The following is a 19,483-nucleotide window of genomic DNA, read 5'->3' as shown; positions in this document are numbered from 1 at the left end:
CCCGCATAGACTCAGGTGTTCAGCTCCTGTTACTTGTTAGGAGTGGGCCCTGAGGTTCTCAGCTGGGCTCAATTTCCAGTCATCTAAATGCGTAGTGACTACATGTGCAACGTGACTTGCTGCCATTCCATCCCCGCCATGACGGGCTGCAGTGCCATTAACTGTAAGCCAGATGAGCCTTTCCGCCTAACGCGGCAACTTGTTGGGTATTTGCTCATAACAACCTGAAAAGTAACTCAGGCCCTAAATTACACAAGATGGGCTGTGAAATCAACAGAGAAATTGCAACAGTTTTATGTGTGCCCTGAGGTCCATGTGTTAAAGCCTTAGTCACCAGACCATGGTGCTAAAGGGACGGAAGAACCCATTAAAGAATGGGGCCCAATGGGAAGAAGTTAGGTCATTGGGGACTGCCCTTAAATAATGGAACCCCAGGCTCTTCTTTCTGCTCCCTAGCCACGATGAGGTGAGCAGGCCTCTGTCAAGAACCCCAGCCATGTGACCGCGAGCCACAGTTTTTCCTTTATAAAGATAATTATCTCTGGTATTTTGTCATGATAGCAAACATCTAATTAATGCATGTCTGACATACGGAAATGCGTAGGAGAGAAAGCATAGCAAGAACCAAATAAATATTTAATAACTGTAAAGAGGAAATCACACAGGCTTTTTATTTTTTTGCTTTGTAGTCTTCAGTATGTGTTTGGTTTGTTTGTTTGTCAAGAAATGGCTTGACATGGCAAACTCTTTTAAAAACAATATAAACATATCAAGTACAAATGTGTCGACGATCAAGGCACTCCGCAACTAGGCCTTGAGACATTTTCTAAAGGACTCTTGGCTGCAAGGTTATGACTGCTTTTCAAGTCAGGCCACAGTCCCCAGATGTTGCTGCTCTTTCTGATAGAAAAGCAATAATGGCAGGAGATCTGACTCTCTTTGGGTTATTCGTTTACCTCTTCTTTCAAATGACTGGAGAAAACTCTCTTCTTCATCCTCCCCACCTCCCAATAAAAGGAAACTAAACTTCAAAAACAAGTGACCTTACCCCAGTAGGGACCTAGGACTCAACCCAGAGGCCCTACTGGTCAAGCTTCCCAGTTCTAGAAGCCTGGGACTCTGCTAAGGTCAAGACTGCATAATGGAGGATGAGGGCTGGGGAGGTGGCCCTGGCCACTGCAGTTTAGACACAGTGAGTGGCGAAGCAGAGCAAGCATCCAGCTCTCTCTCTGAGCTATGACCCAAGCAGAGAGGCGAAGAGCTTTCCCGGCATGCTTAGGAGCAACCTCTGGTTCCATATGGCCTGTCATTCCTGGTAGCGCCCCTCAAAGTCTGCAGACTTCATAGCCAGCTGACAATTGGTGTTGGCATGCTGCTGTGCCAGAGGCCTGTAGTATGGAAAGACAAAATGGTTAGTGTAGGAGCAACACCAAGAATGGCCCAGCCACATCTGCAGCACTCTTGACTGGTGTGTTCTATGAACTCTTGTCACAGAAGGTAAGAAAGCTGAACCCCTGTCCAAGCTGACTGACACCTTACGAAGGTCTAGCTAATGATGTGTCTTTGGGAAGAATGAGGAAGAGCACTAGGGAAAGACTTCACTCGGGAGAACGGGTCTCTTGGGCTTGTCTGCACGCTCATGATCTCTCTCACATGTTCGTACCTGGAGCTGTATCAGTTACAGCCATTGGAGGCAAACCCACAGGCTAAGGATGGCAGCGAAGAAAGGCAGAAGGCACTGGGTATGTTGGTGACACCATATAGTGGTTGTACCAGCCCTCCTGGACTGTCTCTATCTCTTGGTTATCCAATAAAAACAAAATCTTGTTTGAGTTAGTATCTACCTCAGGCTATTTTGTTTATAATTACTTGTCACCAAAAACATTTCTACCTGGCAACAAAAAAGCCAAAACAAACAAAAAACAAGGAACCATTGCTCTGCTCTTCTTGCTTTTTTGTAAGCAAGTATATGAAGAAGCACTGGGCAGTGTGACAGGCTCTGCAATCCCAGCTGTTTGGGAAGCCAGGACAGGAAGAACGTTGCAGTTTCAAGGCCAGCCTGAACTACAGAGTGAGTTTAAGGCCAGCTTGATCAACTTCGTGAGAGCTTATGTCAAAATTTAAGGATGAATATATATATATAGGTTTTTTGAGACAAGGTTTCTCTGTGTAGCCCTGGCTGTCCTGAAACTTGCTTTGTAGATCAGGCTGGCCTCAAACTCATGGAGATCCTCCTGCCTCTGCCTCCCAGGTGCTAGATTAAAGGAGTGCACCACCACCACCAGGCTCAAGAATAATAACTTTAAAGGCCTAGAGAATGCTTGCCTCAGAAGCCTAAATTCTGAATTCAGTCTGCAGTAATTGGATGGAGTGGGGTAGGGGGAAGTCAGGCACACTCTGGCTATTTGGGGAGAGCCAGGATGATGTGGAGTGAATGATTTGTGCGGTCTACAAAGGCATATGCTGCCTTTGCCCCTTACTTCCCCCTACCCCAGCCTGCAGGCCCTAGGAAGTCTCTCCAGCACCTTTGATGTTAAGATTATCTACAGAGAAGATCACAATGTGTTGCTGAGAAACTGTCTAGTATATTTCCCTAAGTAAGGCCATATTAGAATTTGTCTCCTTTAAAAAAAAATAGTTGTGTCATCTTTCAGTTTAGGGTCAAACCCATTAAGTCATGGAACGAACTGGTAGCTCCTCTTTGTTCTCTTGTGCTTTGGGTCAGTCAATGAGGGACTATCTTTATCTCGAGTGTTAAAGATTTTCCTAACACAGCATCTAATTTATCATAACACCTTCTGTGTTCTTTCCATTCTTGTTATCTCATAGAGGAACAGGGGCGTTTTCACATAACATGTGGAGGAGCTATGTGATTCAGTGAACTGACCCTTCATGCCCAAGGCATCAAGTCACATAACCATGTGTGGTGCAGATCTGCTCAGACTATGTTAGTAAATGAAAAACAATGCCACATTTTCATTAAACTAGAAGCAAGAACCATTACTGAGCTCAGCTGTACTATCGGAGACCGTTCACAGTCCTCTGGAGAAGGCTCTCCTTCCCCACTGCACTGTGAGGGTCTGGCCTCCTCAAAGATTTCCTGCAGGCCACATGAACAGAGGTAAAAGGGCTAGCCTTGCTACTTCCGCCAGAGCATATAGCTAAGAAAACCATGATAGTCAGGGGCGGCACTGTGCACCTGTAGTTCCAGCACTTGGGGAAGGGTGCTGAGGCAGGAGGATCAAGAAACTGAGGCTAACTTAAACTATATCATGAGTTCCAGGCCAGCCCTGGCCATACAGCAGGAGGTAGGAAAAAATAGAGAAGGCTATTGATAGAATATAAGACAATGTGACCTGTGACCTGGCTAAATTAATTTTGTTTATAAAATACAACCATTTTTCATTAACAAATGTTTTTTTGTTTAGATGGTTAATATTTTTCCTTTTAAGAGGGCAGACATTTCTGTGGTTGGTGCTGTAACTTGCAGTGGGACCGTTATCAAAGCTCTGAGCCCACGCCTTGGAGGCTTCAGTAGCCTTTGAGAAGGTGAATTGACTCCTGAGAACAGGAAGTTGAGAATCTCTGCCCAAATGGGAGCCTGATGTCTCGGGAAGAGGATGGAGACAGGAAGAACGAAGTTGAGCCTCTCCACTGATTGTGCTTTTCTTTTCTCTTTCAGTGTGTGTGTGTGTGTGTGTGTGTGTGTGTGTGTGTGTGTGCACATTTTCACAAGTGTCATCCTCAAGAACACTATCTACATCCTTTGAGACGTGGTCTCCCATTGGCCTGAAACTCTCTAACAGGCTGGGCTGGCTGGCTAGCAAGCCACAGCCACCCAACTATCCCTGTCTCCCCACTGCTGAGATTACGAGTGGCATTTTCATGTTGGTTCTGGGATTCCAAACTCAGATTCCTACTCTTGTAGCTTCCACCTGAGCTTCTCCCAAGCATTTCATTATGCTACTTTCTGCAGTATACTTTTTAAGCACTTAGCCTAATTAAAGCAGAGTTCAAAGGTAGGAAGGGATTTTAGCTCTAAAGCATCGCCCTCAATAAGCCAAATAGGGCACTGTGTGTCCTTGAAAGCTGATAGTGATCAAAGCAACTTCTGAGAAACTGACATGATTCCAGGGATTATCAGTTAAGCAATCTTGTGAGAACAACCCCTGAGCAATTTAAGATCACAGACACATCAACAAAAAGTAATGACAGGATAAACTTTTTGAGGGGAAGGGGGAATGCTGGGGATCAAACCCAGGCCCTTGAACATGCTAGGCAAGTGGTAAAGCCACCTTTTATTAAGATGTTCAAGGGCACTAGTGGATTTTCTTAGATCATGGACTAGCAAATCAATTATGGCTATAGGGGCAAACTTTGGCAAGCCATCTGTTTTTGTAAAGTTTAAATAAAGTTTTATTGGAACACAGCCAGACCAGTTTATTTGCTTACTATCTGCTCTCACAGTACAGCAGCAAACTGAGAGGCTGACCACAGTCTAAATGCCCTAGAATCTTTACTATCTGCCTCTTTCCAGAGATTGTTGACTATGTTTTATAGCCACTTTATATTGTGGCTGAGAGTTTACCAGACTCAGCCGACCTAGATTTAAGTTCCTTCTCGGCTGTTCTTAGCATGTGCACTTGCCTTTCATTTCCCTCTCACAGAATGAGGTTCACCTAAGGGTTAAATGAGATGAGGCTGGGAAGTGCTAACAGAGATTCTGCACTGAGCAAATACCTTAGCCACAGTTATCAAATTAGCAAAAATTAGTGAAGCACAAGAGAGACTCCGTATGTGGGAACTTAAGAATTGAAAATCTATACACAGCCCAAATATCATGTATCAAAAAAGATGCCTCTGAAAAGCCCTGAGTATCAGGAGGTAGCACGTTATACCTCCCTAGCACTTCAGCACTGCTGGGTTTCCCTCCGGCATCTCAACAGGTCACTGTTCCTCCAGACCCAGGAGCCATGCCGTGGGTGGGGTGGGGTGGGGGGGGAGACTCCACAGAGTAAACATGAGCCGTCTTCACTATGCTGAGATGCTCACACTGACAAACAGAGGAGATCAAGGTAGATGGGGGGGATAGCAGCATCCCAGCTCCTGTACCACCCTGGGAGGTGGGCATGACTACCTGATGGGTTAGCCTTCCTCCCAAACCTCCTAAACTACCCCATTTGACCTTGTAAAGTAAGCAGATAACTTTTTTAGAAGAATCAGTAACTGCCTGAGGAGGCTACTACAGCTGCGGGATGAGCTCTGCGGGATGAGCTCTGCGGGCGATGGACAAGGGTGGCAATGTCTGTGTGCATGTGTGCATGGATGAAACTCTACTGGAAATGCGGATGTCTACGGGCAACCGTGAGGAGCACTTGCCACTTATAATTCAACTGCTGGATACCAAGTGGGATTAGAAAGTTATCTGTGTGGATCCCCCAAATCCCCAAGATCAATTGTTCCATTGACATGCATTTACCTGGGAGAAAACCAGTAGTTCATGAGGCAGGACACTACCACATACGAGATCATGGCTATCCCTGACATGGCAAGTGACACAAAGCCCAAGCCACAGAGGATGCAGAGCAGTGAGAGGCCGCACACAGAGATAACCAGTCCTAGGAGGAAAGCGTGGTTAGAAGGTGCCTTTATCAGAAATGCTCTGAAACTGAGAGGACCCTGGGCCAATGCATTTAAAATATGGCAGCTAACTCAGATTTTTGAAGTCAGGAGATTTCCCATTAAAAATTATAATAGCAGAAGTTCCACACCTGGGTAGGCCTCAGCTTCTGGCATCAGCCGGTGGGGCCTCTGGTTGCTTCCATTCCCCACTGTTCACAAACTATGTTACACTTGGGGTCTCCTTTCTTGTTTTGTTGCCTGCCCAATTTAAAGCTCAGAAGGAGTAGGTCACATCTCAAATCACGATGGTGGTAATGGGCAGCTGATGGAACACGAGAGCCTGGGTTTTAGCTACTCTGACAAGCTGCCTTGCACCAGAAAGAGGAGTCTTTGATAAAAATGGCAGATGTTCAATACTGTCCACCTTATTGAGTTACTTCCAGAGTACCTTCCAGTAATATGGCCCCCATGAGAACACCCAGGGAGGTGAGCACCACGATGAGCAGGAAGAAGCCAACAGGGATGGCTGACATGGTAACAAACATCAGCATGGTGAGTGCCAGGAAAGGATGCCTGTCCAGGTACCGACCCACCGGGGACTTCATGAAGGCAACCACCTGCAGGCAAAGGACAAAGAGCCAGGGTTAACTGCTGTTCCAAACCTCAGATTGAGCTGATCTGCCTCAGCTGTGGGAAATACGGCCACAGTCAGAGGCCTCCGGCAAGTCAGAGGCTCCCAGGCATCAACATGAAACATCTCCCAAGATGTGAGGTACCTGGCAGCAACGTAAAGAAGCTGTGGGAAGGGTGGCAAGGGTGAGGTTCCCACCAGTGTTAAGATCTGTGAGAGGAGGAAAGGTCATGTGGCTGCTCTCCTGCCCAGCACACACCCTCTCTGAAAGACACCCTCTTATGTGTGCAATGTGCCTACCGCTCTGCAGCCAAAGTTCTCATAACGAAGGTCGCAAAGGAAAAGAGGAGTTAAGTCCTAGCTACTCAGCACCTCTCAAGAGCTTAGTGGAGATGAGGAGCCTTAGGCTCCACCTGGCACCTGTTGCATCCAATTCTGCTTTTCAACGAGAGCCCAGGTGCTTTGTGTATACATTCAAGTTTGAGATACAATGGGCTACGTGGCTAATTAGTAGTCATCTAGTTTCCAAGGGACAAATCCTAGATATTCAAAGCTAAAATCTTTGACTCCAAATGCATACATTGCCCTGCAACCTCAGTGTTTTTATGGTACCAGCCAGGATGCTATAACTGGCCACAGACTGATGATGGCAACCATATGTTGCTTTAATAAACAGGCTACCCACCTTCACCAGGTTAAGAGGTGGGGACCACACTCCATTGAGAAGGCTGCTTTAGTGCAGAGCTGGTCTTAGTCAAACCCACAAGGATGAGCATTCCCCTCAGTTTTCAAGTCTCGGGGCTTCACCCTCCTTATTACTGGCATTGAAGCCTGTTACATTGAAAGACCCCATCATTCAAAAACCTTCCTCTAGAAAAGTAACCACCAGTCCAGCTGCAAACTCTGCAGTCTATAACAGTGCCTTGCCTGCGTGTGCAGTAGTGGCACAAATGCTATGGGAGTAACCACTCCACGACTGGAGTTAAGGCCCACTCCACAAGGTGGAACCCATGCTTGACATTGCTCCTGTGGCCAAGAACCTAGACTAGATAGGCCTAGGGGAAAACCAAATACGATTGTTCTGCTAAAGAAACAGCAATAAAATGACTCCCAACTACATTCTGCTGTACTCATAGATCAGCACCTCGCTCAGCCATCAGCAGAGACGCTTTTTCCTGCAGGTGGGAACAAATACAGAGACACATAACTGGAAAATTACAAAGAATAATAGATTTGGGAATATCTATGTGAAAGAGGAGGCAGAAAGATAGAAGAGTCAGGGGAATGGAAGACTCCAAGGAAACAGTGTCTTCCAGACACACCAGGACTGATGCATGTATGAACTCACAGAGACTGTGGCAGCACACACAGGGCCTGTACAGGTTCAAGGAGGACGGTATCCCAGCACTGAGAGGGTCAGATGCACATGAACTTCCACCCCTAACCAAAAAGCTATCCAATGACAAAGGGAAAACTAGTTTTCTCCAAGGGAGTCTCACTGGCTTATGAGTAGGCCCCATGCCCAGCAGTAGATGGCTAACATGAAATGAACTCAATGGTATTTTTGTAGATTTTTTTGTCTCATATTGCTTATTTTGGGCATTTTTGTCTTATTGGCCTTTTGTTTATATATTATGGTTTCTAATTTTGTGTTTTTATGGATTCTGTGTTTCTTGTGTTGTTTTCTTTTTGTTTACTATGCTTTGATTTTTGTTTGCCTGTTTGTTCTAGGATTGGTTGTTTTTCTTTGTTTTGTTTGCTTGTTTTAAGACAGGGTTGTTCTGTGTAGCCCTGGAACTCACTCTGTAGACCAGACTGACCTCAAACTCAGAGATTTGCCTGCCTCTGCCTCCCAAATGCTGGAATTTAAAGGTGTTCACCACCACTGCCTAGGATACCTGTTTATTTTAAAGAGAGAGAAAGAAAGGGCATGGAGCTGTGTAGGTGCCCACTCTCTGGGAGGAGAAAGAGGAGAAGGAGGAGGAAAACCAGGATGGAATATATTTTATGAAAAATAATTTTTTCCAAACAAAACAAAACAAAAAAACAGTAACATAAAAATTAAAAAAGCTGAGTGGGGAATGCTTCCTGCATCGAAAACTGGTCTTTCCTGTGACTCACTCCTTTGGGGCTTGCAGCCCAGTAGCAGAAATGAAGTGCCATTATCAGAAGTGCGTCTTTCCAAATCACATACTTCTCCTGGCAACAGATTTCCAGCCAAGTAATCGTAAGGGTGGGAACTTGGGGCAAGTTAGAAACAGGAGAATCTATAGCCCGGGTAATGGCAACCAGGCACGGGCTCACCTTGTTTAAACAGATAAGGCCCTTCAGAGCAGCCACAGGCATTGTCCTGGGCTTCAACGCTGCCTCCTAAAGCATGACATATTCCACCTCCTGGCACAGCACACAATGTCTTCGAGCCATGCCGCCTAGCAACCTGTAACCACACCAGGAATCGCCTCTGAGACCATCCTTCATTAAGGATTTGAGGTGAGAGGGAGGCAGACAAATTTTGTAAATGCTAAAGAGAGAACAATGATTTCCCACAGAAATATAGCACCTGCATGAAAAATGCTCTATGTATTTAAGGGAAAAAAATCTAGGCTATCTCATTGATTATTTCTCATGATAATTACAGTCTTAAGTGATAGTTTAAGATATACTGGGTTTCTTAAGCTATTTTATTAAAATTAATTTCATGGGTTCCTTTTTATTTTTAATTTGAGACAGAGTGTCATTATTGCCTTGAACTTGTAATCCTCCTGCCTCATAACTGGAGTGCTAAAATGATAGTAAGAACCACCACCCCTGACCCATTTCTTTAAATATTTATTTATTTATTTATTTATTTTGTATGCAATATTCTGTCTGTGTGTATGCCTGCAGGCCAGAAGAGAGCACCAGACCCCATTACAGATGGTTGTGAGCCACCATGTGGTTGCTGGGAATTGAACTCAGGACCTTTGGAAGAGCAGACAATGCTCTTAACCTCTGAGCCATCTCTCCAGCCCTCCCATTTTGTTTTAAAAGAAAAAAGTTTAAAAAATTTAAATTATATATGTGACTCTAATATGTCTATTATACTTTGAAAGTTTTATCTTATGGAAAAATAAATAAGGGGTAAATTAAGAGCATGTGGTGGGGGCTGTGACAGACACAAAGGAGCAATCTTACTCAAAGATGAACCTGGGGTAGGTATGCAAGAGGCAATTAGGGAGTTTTGTAGGAAACCAGGCGAGAGCATAAATGGCTAAATTTGGGCCAGAGGGGGATGGGAAGGATGTAGCCTACAGATTAAATGACAAAAAATAAATAAAAATAAAAAAATAAAAAAGGAAACTGAGGACAGTTTGGCATGGGGAATCCAAGAAGCAAAAGGTAGAGATATCTTACTTCCAGTCCTCAGAGAATCCCCCTTTTTCAGAGCCTTTTCTGGGTCTGGCCTCTAAACAGCCCCAAAACAAAGGTCCTTCAAAATGCAAAGAAACCATTTCTAAAGAGCCTGCCAATTAAAGCAGAAAAGGTAGCACAAAGATATAGCTCTAATTCCAGCTCCTGGGAGGCTGAGGCAGGGGTATTGTGTGTTTGAGGCCAGCTTGGGCTGTCTACCAAGACTGCATGTTAAAAAGAAAGGAAGGATGAAAGGTAGAATGGAAGGAAGGTAGGCAAACAATCCCCATCATCAATATAATAAACTATGTGGTGGTTTGATGATAATGGTCCCCAATGGCTAAGACATTTGAATAGCTGGTCCCCAGCTTATGGCACTGATTGGGTAGGTTTATGAGGTTGACCTTCCTGGAGGAAGTGTGTCACTGAGGGTGAGTTTTGAGAGTTTAAAGACTTACACCATTATGAGATTGTTCTCTGCTTCCTGCTTGTGCTTGAGATGAACACTCCCAGCTATCCCTGCCACCATGCCTGGTGCTTGCTGCAATGCTCCCCAAGGTCATGGTAAAGGACTCTTAGCCCTCTGGAACCATCAACCCAAAATAGACCCTTCCTTCTATAAGTTTCTTTGACCATGGTATTTTATCACAGCAATAGAAAAGTAGCTAAGACAAAACAGTTTAATCTAGGAATTGCTTTCTCTAAGAAAGAATGACCTTTGTCAGGACAGAATGTTGTGGAGACAGCATGGTTCATCCATACCTAACAGCCATACTCATTAAACACAGGTTCCAGACACTTTTTTAAGAGTCTAACCCAAAGGGTTTGCATCTTGCCAAGTGCAAAACCAAAATAAGCATGGCCACAAAGACCTCCTACCTACAGCAGGTAAGGAGAATGCGGGAGTCATTCCCAAAGCAACACCTCCGAGCAAGGGAAGCATGGTGGTTTTATCCAGAGAGCTACACATATCCATTCAGGAAAACACTGTAGGGGTAAGCGCACTCCTCAGCATGCTGAGTATCAGAAGGAAAGATTTGGGGACATGCTTAAAGGGACAAGGTCATAAAGTGCACGTTCAAAAGGTGAAAAGAGCACACAGGAGCACTTTAGGGCGCTCTCAACTCATGTCACTCAAAATAGAGACGTAAACTCCTCTGGGTCTCTCTCTCTCTCTCTCTCTCTCTCTCTCTATGTTCATGCTCACTTGGGTGCACATGTGTGTGCAACACATTTGAAGACCAAAGGGCCCCCTTGAGCATGTTCCTCAGGCTCTGTCCATCTGCCTGTCTCTGGCCAGGAACTCACCAAGTATGCTGAACCGGCAGGCTACTGAGCCCCAGAGATCCACCTGACTCCATCTCCCCAATACTGGAATAAAAGTATAAGCCATTACTCCTGTATTCTTCTTTAATGACAGTTCTGAGAATTGAACTCAAGTCCTCAAGCACCTTCCCTGCTGACCCACCCCCCAAGGCCCATTTTCTTCATGAAGTTTTAATTGAAGAAAAACAAAGGCTACTCTGAAAGTATGTCGGTAAGGCTTTCTCCTCTAAAGGTGCCTGTCTGACTCAGCCCCTGACATTTCAGACTTGCCATATATGTCTTCACGTATTTTCCCTACAAAGTTGCAGGGCAGATAATGGAGAGCAGCAGTAACAGCACCCAAGTCCAAAGGCCTCAAACATCACCACGTTTCATTTTCCTGGCAACAGATGGCATGCAAATGGGAGGATAAAAAGTGAGAGAGCCCAGCAGGCTGTGGCATGCCCTGTGATTTTCCATCACTAACCTGGAGGTAGAGATGGGCCTCCGACCCATGCTTTACAAATGTGAGCTGCAATCAACAACCCAGGATGCCAGACTTTGAGAGAATGGCACCAGCATTAGCCAGGCTCAGTGCAAATGCCTTCTCAAATGGCATCCCAGATAATCCTCCCAGCAGCCCAAGGCCTGGTGTTGCTCATTCCAGATAAGAGGAGCTGGAAACAAATTGAATTAATGTACTCAAGGTCGGACAAGGGCTGTTCATTTATTTATAAATGCACGCTAGCATGACAGTTTCGAGAGTCAGGCCCATGTGGTCAGCGTTTGAGACACAATGGTTCTCCATCTATCACAGATAATTCACATCAGGAGATGCCAGCCTGGTCACCCAGCCACTCCTTCCGCTTTTCTGAAAACTGCTTCCTCCCCTGACCGGAGGACATCCGAGAAGCCATATGCATTTCAAACAAAATCAAAGATCCCAGTCCAACAGCCACTGGGTAGCCACAGGTGACAGTGCCAGCCACACTGGTGTTTCTATGAACAGGGAGCTGAAACTTCTAGATCTTCAACAGGTGCTAATGGAGATGTGAGGAAAGAAGGGTACCAGCCCGAACAACCATGTTTGCCCACATCAACGGGAAAGCCAAGGGGAGTAGGCTGCAGTCTGGGAGTGAAGCGAATACACAAGGAACCAATGTGAGAAGCTACACAGCCCAAGGAAGAGGGCGTGTTGAGAGCTACTCCTGCCACCAGGCACCAGCCTGACCCTGGTTCTAGTCCTGAAACAGCCATGCTCTACTTCTCCCAAGGCTCATGGGGAAGCCTTAAAGATTCCTAAAGTTGTGGAAGGCCCTACCTGTTTGCTTGCTTAAACTATTTTAAGCAGGTTCCTGTCTCTTGAATTCTAGAAGTAAGACTGTTAAGAACTGGCCATGCGCTACAGACAGGCTGGAGCAATTTCGTGCCCGTTCCATCTGGAGGCCTATCTAGCCTCATCTGAAGTTCAAAGAGCTCATTAAACTGTGAGTGAAGAGCACGGATTACATGGGGGAAAGAAACTGTCTCCATTTCCCAGAGACAAGGGGCGGCTATATAAATTACAGTATGTCAACCTGATGTCCTTTGTTGATGTTCTAGGGGCACATGTAAATTACTCTGAAGATCCACACTTCAGTATGAAAAAACAGCACCCTACCAAACCAAAATAAAAATACACAATTACGTCTGCTGTGGTTACACTCACTATTACGTAAACATTACTGAAGGGTCTTACTACTCATGGGGATCACCACCACTGTGTGTTAGTGATGCTTTTGTTAATATTTGAATATAAAGTGGCTCCTGCAGGCTCACGTGGCCCCCAGCTGCTCACACTGGTTTTGGCAGTTGTGGAGACTACAGGAGAGAGAGCCTCGCTGCGGGAAGAGGACCACTGGGAACATGTTCCTGGGGCTACATTCTACCCTATGTATTCCTGAAGCAATCTCTGTGTGTATCTTTGTGCGTCTGTCTGTCCCCACCCCATTGCCCTGCTGACTGGCTACCATGATATGAGTGAGCTACTCTGTTCTGTCCTGCCCTCTGCCCCAGGATGGTCTAAAACCATGAACCAAAATCCGGAACAGAGACTCTGACTGAGGCAGGTCACAGGCGCTTTGCTCTCCTCCTCCCTCCAGAATCACTTTGCATTAGTGTGACCTGCGGCTGAAGAGAGTATTAGTTAGGAGTACTCACCGCTTTTGAAGAGCACTTGAGTTCAGTTCCCAGAATCCATATAGGACAGCCCATAATTGCCTGTAAGACCAGTTCTAAGGACCCAGTGCCCTCTTCTGGCCTCTGCAGGCACTGCACACATGTGATACACATACATGCATTCAGGTACATACCACTGAGCGCACACATACACATAAAATGAATAGTTTTTCTTTTTAAAAAAATACTTATTTACTTATTATTTATTTATTTATTATGTATACAGTGTTCTGCCTGTATGTCTGCCTGCAGGCCAGAAGAGGGCACCAGATCTCATCATGGATGTTTGTGAGCCACCATGTGGTTACTGGAAATTGAACTCAGGTCCTCTGGAAGATCAGCCACTGCTCTTAACTTCTGAGCCATCTCTCCAGCCCAAAATAAATATTTTTTAATAGGTCAATTAACATAATATACTAAAAAACTTGTAAGAGAAATAATTTCATCTCAAGACTATCTGAGAACACCAGCCCGTAGAGAACTGTCAATTTCCCCACGTTCCTGGGAGTAGGCTAGCTGGATAAGTATCTAGCCCAAACCTACTCCAGTGCATACTGCTGAGTTGTCAAAAGGAAAGAATAAGAAGTTCATCTGCTTTGAAGGTGCATATAAATATTAACTAAGAAGCGCTAAATGCCTGCGACAAGGTTGGAATTTAGTAAGGGCTCAATCAGTTAATAAACACACAGTCCTTCTAATCTGCGAATCCTGTGTTTGAGGACTTTCTACTCGCTAATTTATCTGGTACCTAAAACCAGTCCTTTGAGCATCTCTGATGTCAAGACTGAGTCAACGGACAGGAACATTCCTAGCTTGTTATGGTTTGAACCAGAAATTCAAGAAGGTCTCACCACCTCTCCACAACAACCAAGCCCTTGGCCAAGCCTTTAGCATGGGGGCCTCTCTGGGACACTGAAGAACCAAACTATGACATCGTGGCCTATTTAACGCCACAAAGTTCACAGTTTTTATTTCTGGTTGGCAATCTCACTATTTAAAATGCATAGCGCTATGACCACCACCAGTATCTTTTTGTTACTGTTTCTTACGAAGAAGACGTGTGTGGGTTTGAGGCATGAAGCAGCCTGCTGCTGGCCCTGTGTTCAGTGCCAACAACCAACAGTGTGCATTATATACATCAATGCATCTTTCCAAAAATACACATAAAGTAAGGACCATATACTCATCTGTTATGACTAGAGGCTTGAAGGACCTGCGCTCCTTATTCCTGTAAAACCAATGGTCTATTTGGTATTTGCAAATCCAGTGTCTGTGATGACTTCGGATCTCTCTCAAGTCATGAGAATGAACTGCAAATGTGCAAAGGCCATGAGGACCTTCCTTACTGAGCTAACTCATTAAAGAGTCTCTGCCAACTAACTAAAAACCTGCTTGTCCATTTTAAAAATAATCAGGTAAGTCGGTAGTATGCCAAATGCATTCTAAAGCAAAACCAAAGAAGACCCCTGTGAAGCAAATGACGTTAGTGTATGTTTTACAGAAGCTGGTGAAATGTGCTGTCCAATAGAAAAAAATCATGAAACAGTTCCCATCACTTTATATGCATACGTACTTTTATGTGCACATAGTATAGAAGTCTAGAAAGACATACAACGAATTGATAATAGTATTAGCCAGCTAGCACTGTTTTGGTTTTTTTTTTTTATTTTTTTGGTTTTTCGAGACAGGGTTTCTCTGCAGCTTTTTTAGAGCCTGTCCTGGAACTAGCTCTTGTAGACCAGGCTGGCCTCGAACTCACAGAGATCCGCCTGCCTCTGCCTCCCGAGTGCTGGGATTAAAGGCGTGCGCCACCACCGCCCGGCTCTAGCACTGTTTTTTAAAATCTTTTTGTGATATGTATACACAATGTAAGTGAGCGTGTGTGTTTTCATGTATGTGAGTGCCCGTGCGGAGGTCTGAGGACAGCTTTCTACTTGTTTGCTGGTAACAGGATCTCCTTGGGCTTTTGTTGTTGTTTTGCACTGAATAAGACAGGCTAGCTGGCCTATAAGCACCCCAGGATCCTCTTGTCTGCACCTCCCGTTTTGCCATAGAAACCCTGGAAGAATAGAGATGCGCTTCAGCACCATCTTTATGTGGATCTGGGAACTCAAACTTACGTTCTCGTGGTAGTCAGACAAGAGCTTTACCCACCGAACCATCGCCCCAACCCTAGCATTCTGTTTAATGTTGAAAGGTATACAGAAAAAAAACCAATAAAGATACAGACGCAGATAAATGAAATAGAGAATCTCAAACCGCGCTGCAGTGAGCGGTGAAAATGGAAGGCGTGGCTGGTTTGCATCACAGTCGTCCCGGAAATTCAAAGAAGCCTAGATTTCAGAGTCAGTCCAAAAAGGAATGTAAAGTATTTTCTTTTCCATTAATTTTTATGACTACATGCTGAAACGATACCATTTTTGATATATTGACTAAGATATAGTCTTAAAATTAACCATTGCTTCTTTGTACTTAGGGAAAGGTGCGGAAATATTTTAGTGCATGGGTGGCTAATGTAGCATTTCTGGGGGATGATGAATTTCTAATGGAACACAGAACTCAAATCTGAAACTAGCTGTTTGCTGGCCCCTTTCTTAGGGGAGCAGATGGGCCAAAGTTTTCGAAGAAAAGAGTAGTGTCTGTCGTGTGGACTAAGGGTGGCCCCTTTAGATCCAGCTGAAGGATGGCAGTTGCCATGATGGGTGGCTATCCAACCAAATTCTGCATCTTATGGGATGCAACCGGAAGGGTTCTGCAATTCTGTGACTTCATTTGGAGGAGGCTTGAAAAGGATCGTCCTCCCACTCCCCTGTTGTCCTGTTGCCTTGAATGTCATATGATGGCTGACACTCTAGCAGCCACAAAGAACATGACCACAGCTCAGACACAGCAAGGTGTTATGAAAAGATACAACATTCTGTCTTGCTCAGGCCAGTGTTAACTTCCCAGTATTTACGGCATTGGAGACTGACCTTTGCGTTGTTCTGGAAGGAATCTAGCAGCAAGCAGAGCTTCCTTCGCAGCGCCTCTAAGTCTCTGGAGACACTTGGCGGCTCGTCTTTGGCCATCTTGAAATGTCCTCCAGTCTCACTCGAGAGTTTATCTTCTACCAGTGAGTCCCTTGATGGAGCATGTAGCCCAGCCTCTCATGTCGCCTGTCTCTTGCAATCACTGGAGGAAACAGGAAGTGTCTTGAATCATTAGTAGTCCCCAAGCAGCCTGTACCATACCCTACGCACTGATGGCGGGCATGCAGGTGGACATAACTTGACAATATTTATCAAATATTTAAGCTGCACAAACCTTGATCCAGCAATTTATTTTTCATGGACCTCAATGAGATTAGAGATATATGAAAGTATACTCAGAGGATATGTATCACATGCCTGTTTATAATATACAATGACCAGCAAGATGAAGAAGCTAAATCCATTTATTATAAACACTTCATTGTTTTACACACACACACACACACACACACACACACACACACGGTATAGAAAAGGAGCTAGAAATATATCTCTGAGAGCGTATGTCTTTCAGCCTGAATGTTGAAAAGAACATATGACAAGCAAGAAAACGGAATTCAAGTCTCCCGCCCCTTTCCTCAGCCCCTCCTCCTCCCAGTCTTTCTTTTCTCCTACAACAGGGACTTGGGTGCTTTCTATTCTTTATTTGGCTCACAAACACCTTGCACAATGCCACCTTTTATTTGTGTGTGGTGAGGTCCTCCTCCCTCACAGCACCTGTCCCCAGGGCCTTCACACAATTATCTTTTGTCACTAGACAGCCTGGGATTTGCAAAACTGTCTCCACTTCACATTGTTACGCATTTTCATGAAGGTAATGAGCCAAATCAGATACACTTTTAACTCTGGCTGAGTTTTCAAATAAAAAAAAATTACAATATTACTCTTAGGTTTTCCAGAACATCAGTCTGGGTTGGACAGAATGGGATCTCTGCATTATCTCCTTGCTGCCAACTCCCTGGTCTCACCTACTTGTGCTCAGTAGATTCTGTCACCGTGCCAAAAATAACCGAGATGCTCAATTTATTTACCATAAGCCTACTATGCGTTACAGTGAGGAAACATACCTTACCGCTGTCTACACCATAGAGTCTAGTGCGCACGGTTTCATCACACCAACTAAAATGAGTTCTCGCCTCTTAGCCAGGGGAGAACCAACTCCTACACACATTTATGTCGTGGATGCAACAGCTTGCACTGCTGATTTTGGGATGGTCCTTCAGGTCACCTAATCTCATCTCTACAGCGGGCTAAAACAAGCCCAGCTGCCCCCGTTACAAGTCTTCTTTGGCCTGGGAAACATCCAAGTGCCAAGGGACCGGTCTGGGGAGTCTGACAGGCAAGCGTGGGAAGAATGCAGAGGTCCGCAGTTAGGACAAGCATCTACCTGGCCACTCCCAGACCCTCGACTCCTCCTAGAGTCCATTGCAGACACCAAGCATTATCATAAGAAAAGACAGAAGGTGCCACCCCAACTAGCCTAGGGCGCCCCGCCTACTCTGAGCTTGGGGGTCCTAGCCAGGTTCTCAGAGAACAGGCCCCGCCCCTTACAAGGCTCCAAATAAAGCCTTGGCTCCGGACTCTGGCGTTCCGCGAGCAAACTGCCACCGCGAACGTTCCAGTTGCGGGTCGGGTCGAATCCACGAACTGGGGGCAGGGCCTTCGGGTCGCCTTTCAGATAGATGAGTGTGGAGAGTTTCAATCTAAGACCAGGGATCCAGAAAGAAGAAAAGAGTGTGATGCAGACGGAGATCTGATCCCGGATCGCGGGGCCCCAAAACTACGAGACGGGAACTAGGGGTAGTTGGGTACCCTGTCACTGATCTTCGGGGGGGGGGCAAACCCACCTTTGACACCTGCAGTTCCCTCCTGCTGTGGCGCATGGCACCCCTGTTGACCAATCCTGGGGAGGAGGTGTGGAGGCCCAGGCAAGACTCCAAGTCTTCCCATGCAGGGTTCCCAAAAAGGAGGCAGGGCCTCGTTCGCGGATTGGTACTGTCCACTTCCTTTTTCTTTCTTTCTTTTCTTTTCTTTGTTTTTCTTTTCTTCCTTCCGCCCCTCTCTCCCTCCCTCCCTCTTTCCTATTTTTTTTTAAACAAATCTAGCTGTCGGTGTGTAAGGGCGGAGATGGCTGGAAATGGTGGGTGGGATCTCCCCCATGACCTCCCACCCGCACCCAGCAACTCAAGGTTTCAGACACCTTCAAGACCAACCCAGAGGCCAACATCTGCAGGCGAAGGAAGCTAGCGCACTCTCCCGTGGCCGACCCTGAACTCCTCCACTTCCCAGACCGAACTTGGAGGGTTCAGCCAGTCGGGGTCCCCTAAACTCCACACCCCACAGCTTTGCTCTCTCACCTGGTGCTAGCTGCCGCGATACCCAGCTCTGCAGGCATCGAGGGCGGGAAGCAAAGTGGGAGGAAGAAGAGAAGGGACGCAGGCCTGATTGAGGACAGGAGCCGGACCTGCTCCTCCCCACTGGCGAGCGCTCTTCCTTCAACCAGACGAAGCCCCGCCCTTCTGTCCCGCCCTTCGCCTAGGTCCCGCCCCCATCGAGGACCAGCACAGGTCCTGCCCCGCCTTCGCAGCCAGAACAGGAAGGATCCGGTATCCCCCGCGCCCAGCCGCGCGGCGGGCAGCTTTGCTTGGCGCCTTCACTTCTTCCCACATACTCCAGGAACAATCCCTACAAACCTTCTAGACTTTGGAGGACTAACGAGAAAATGAGGGCTTGAAAACAGTCACTTCCAACAGCGGTGGCTTGGAGTGAAAGTTTTGGGGCCAAGACTCAGGTGGACTGTCAGCCCAAGGTGGGTTTTTTTTTTTAGAGGAATTTAGGGGTTCCCCTTCTCGATACAGATCCAGTTCTGGATTCGCCCCCGGAGTTCAAGTCATACGAGTCGTTGAGGTGCCTCCTAGACTGGAAAGTCTAGTCGTGAAGCAAGTGCAAATGTTGGCAGTCAGGGAATCTCAGAGAAGGATTATCTCCACATTACGGATTTAAAGACAAAAACAAAAACAAACGGAGAGCTAGAGGGATAAGGTTTATAGATAAACTCGAATGTCTTCTCAAGGATCCACGGTAGAGAAACCCATGTTTCCTGGTTCCAAATATAGGCAATTACTCGGCGGCAGTGCTATTAACATTTGGGATGGGATGAGTCTGTTTCTGAGATGTCCTGAGCGCACTGGGGGTGCTTGGAAGCATTCCTGGGTTCTACCCACGAAATGAATACAAATATCTTAGCGGCCCCTCCCTGCTGAAAATGTTTCCAAGGGGGTTGGAGATG

At 45.9% G+C, this 19,483-nt stretch overlaps 1 protein-coding gene across 1 annotated transcript; it reads right to left on the bottom strand.

The window, feature by feature from the left end:
* Positions 1 to 866: 866 nt before the first annotated feature.
* On the bottom strand, positions 867 to 18,680 carry Ldaf1 (lipid droplet assembly factor 1). The gene is made up of 5 exons (XM_038349182.1): positions 18,552 to 18,680; positions 16,138 to 16,336; positions 6,071 to 6,239; positions 5,480 to 5,618; positions 867 to 1,388 (listed from the first exon to the last, which is right to left on the bottom strand). The coding sequence occupies exons 2-5, from the start codon at positions 16,231 to 16,233 to the stop codon at positions 1,307 to 1,309; spliced, it is 486 nt and encodes a 161-aa protein (XP_038205110.1). The 5' UTR covers positions 16,234 to 16,336; positions 18,552 to 18,680; the 3' UTR covers positions 867 to 1,306.
* Between the last annotated feature and the right edge of the window lie 803 nt (positions 18,681 to 19,483).

This window comes from Arvicola amphibius, chromosome 1, assembly GCF_903992535.2.
Source record: "Arvicola amphibius chromosome 1, mArvAmp1.2, whole genome shotgun sequence".
NCBI classification, from domain to species: domain Eukaryota; kingdom Metazoa; phylum Chordata; class Mammalia; order Rodentia; family Cricetidae; genus Arvicola; species Arvicola amphibius.
The sequence above is the reverse complement of the archived record's forward strand: the minus strand, read 5'-3'. Positions and strand labels throughout refer to the sequence as shown.

Coding starts and splice junctions, on each gene's coding strand:
- Ldaf1 (XM_038349182.1), bottom strand. CDS start 16,233: ATGGCCAAAGACGAGCCGCCAAGTGTCTCCAGAGACTTAGAGGCGCTG. Junction 6,240..16,137: donor CCTTCCAGAACAACGCAAAG/GTCAGTCTCCAA, acceptor CTTTGCCTGCAG/GTGGTTGCCTTCATGAAGTC. Junction 1,389..5,479: donor AACTACTGGTTTTCTCCCAG/GTAAATGCATGT, acceptor TCCATACTACAG/GCCTCTGGCACAGCAGCATG.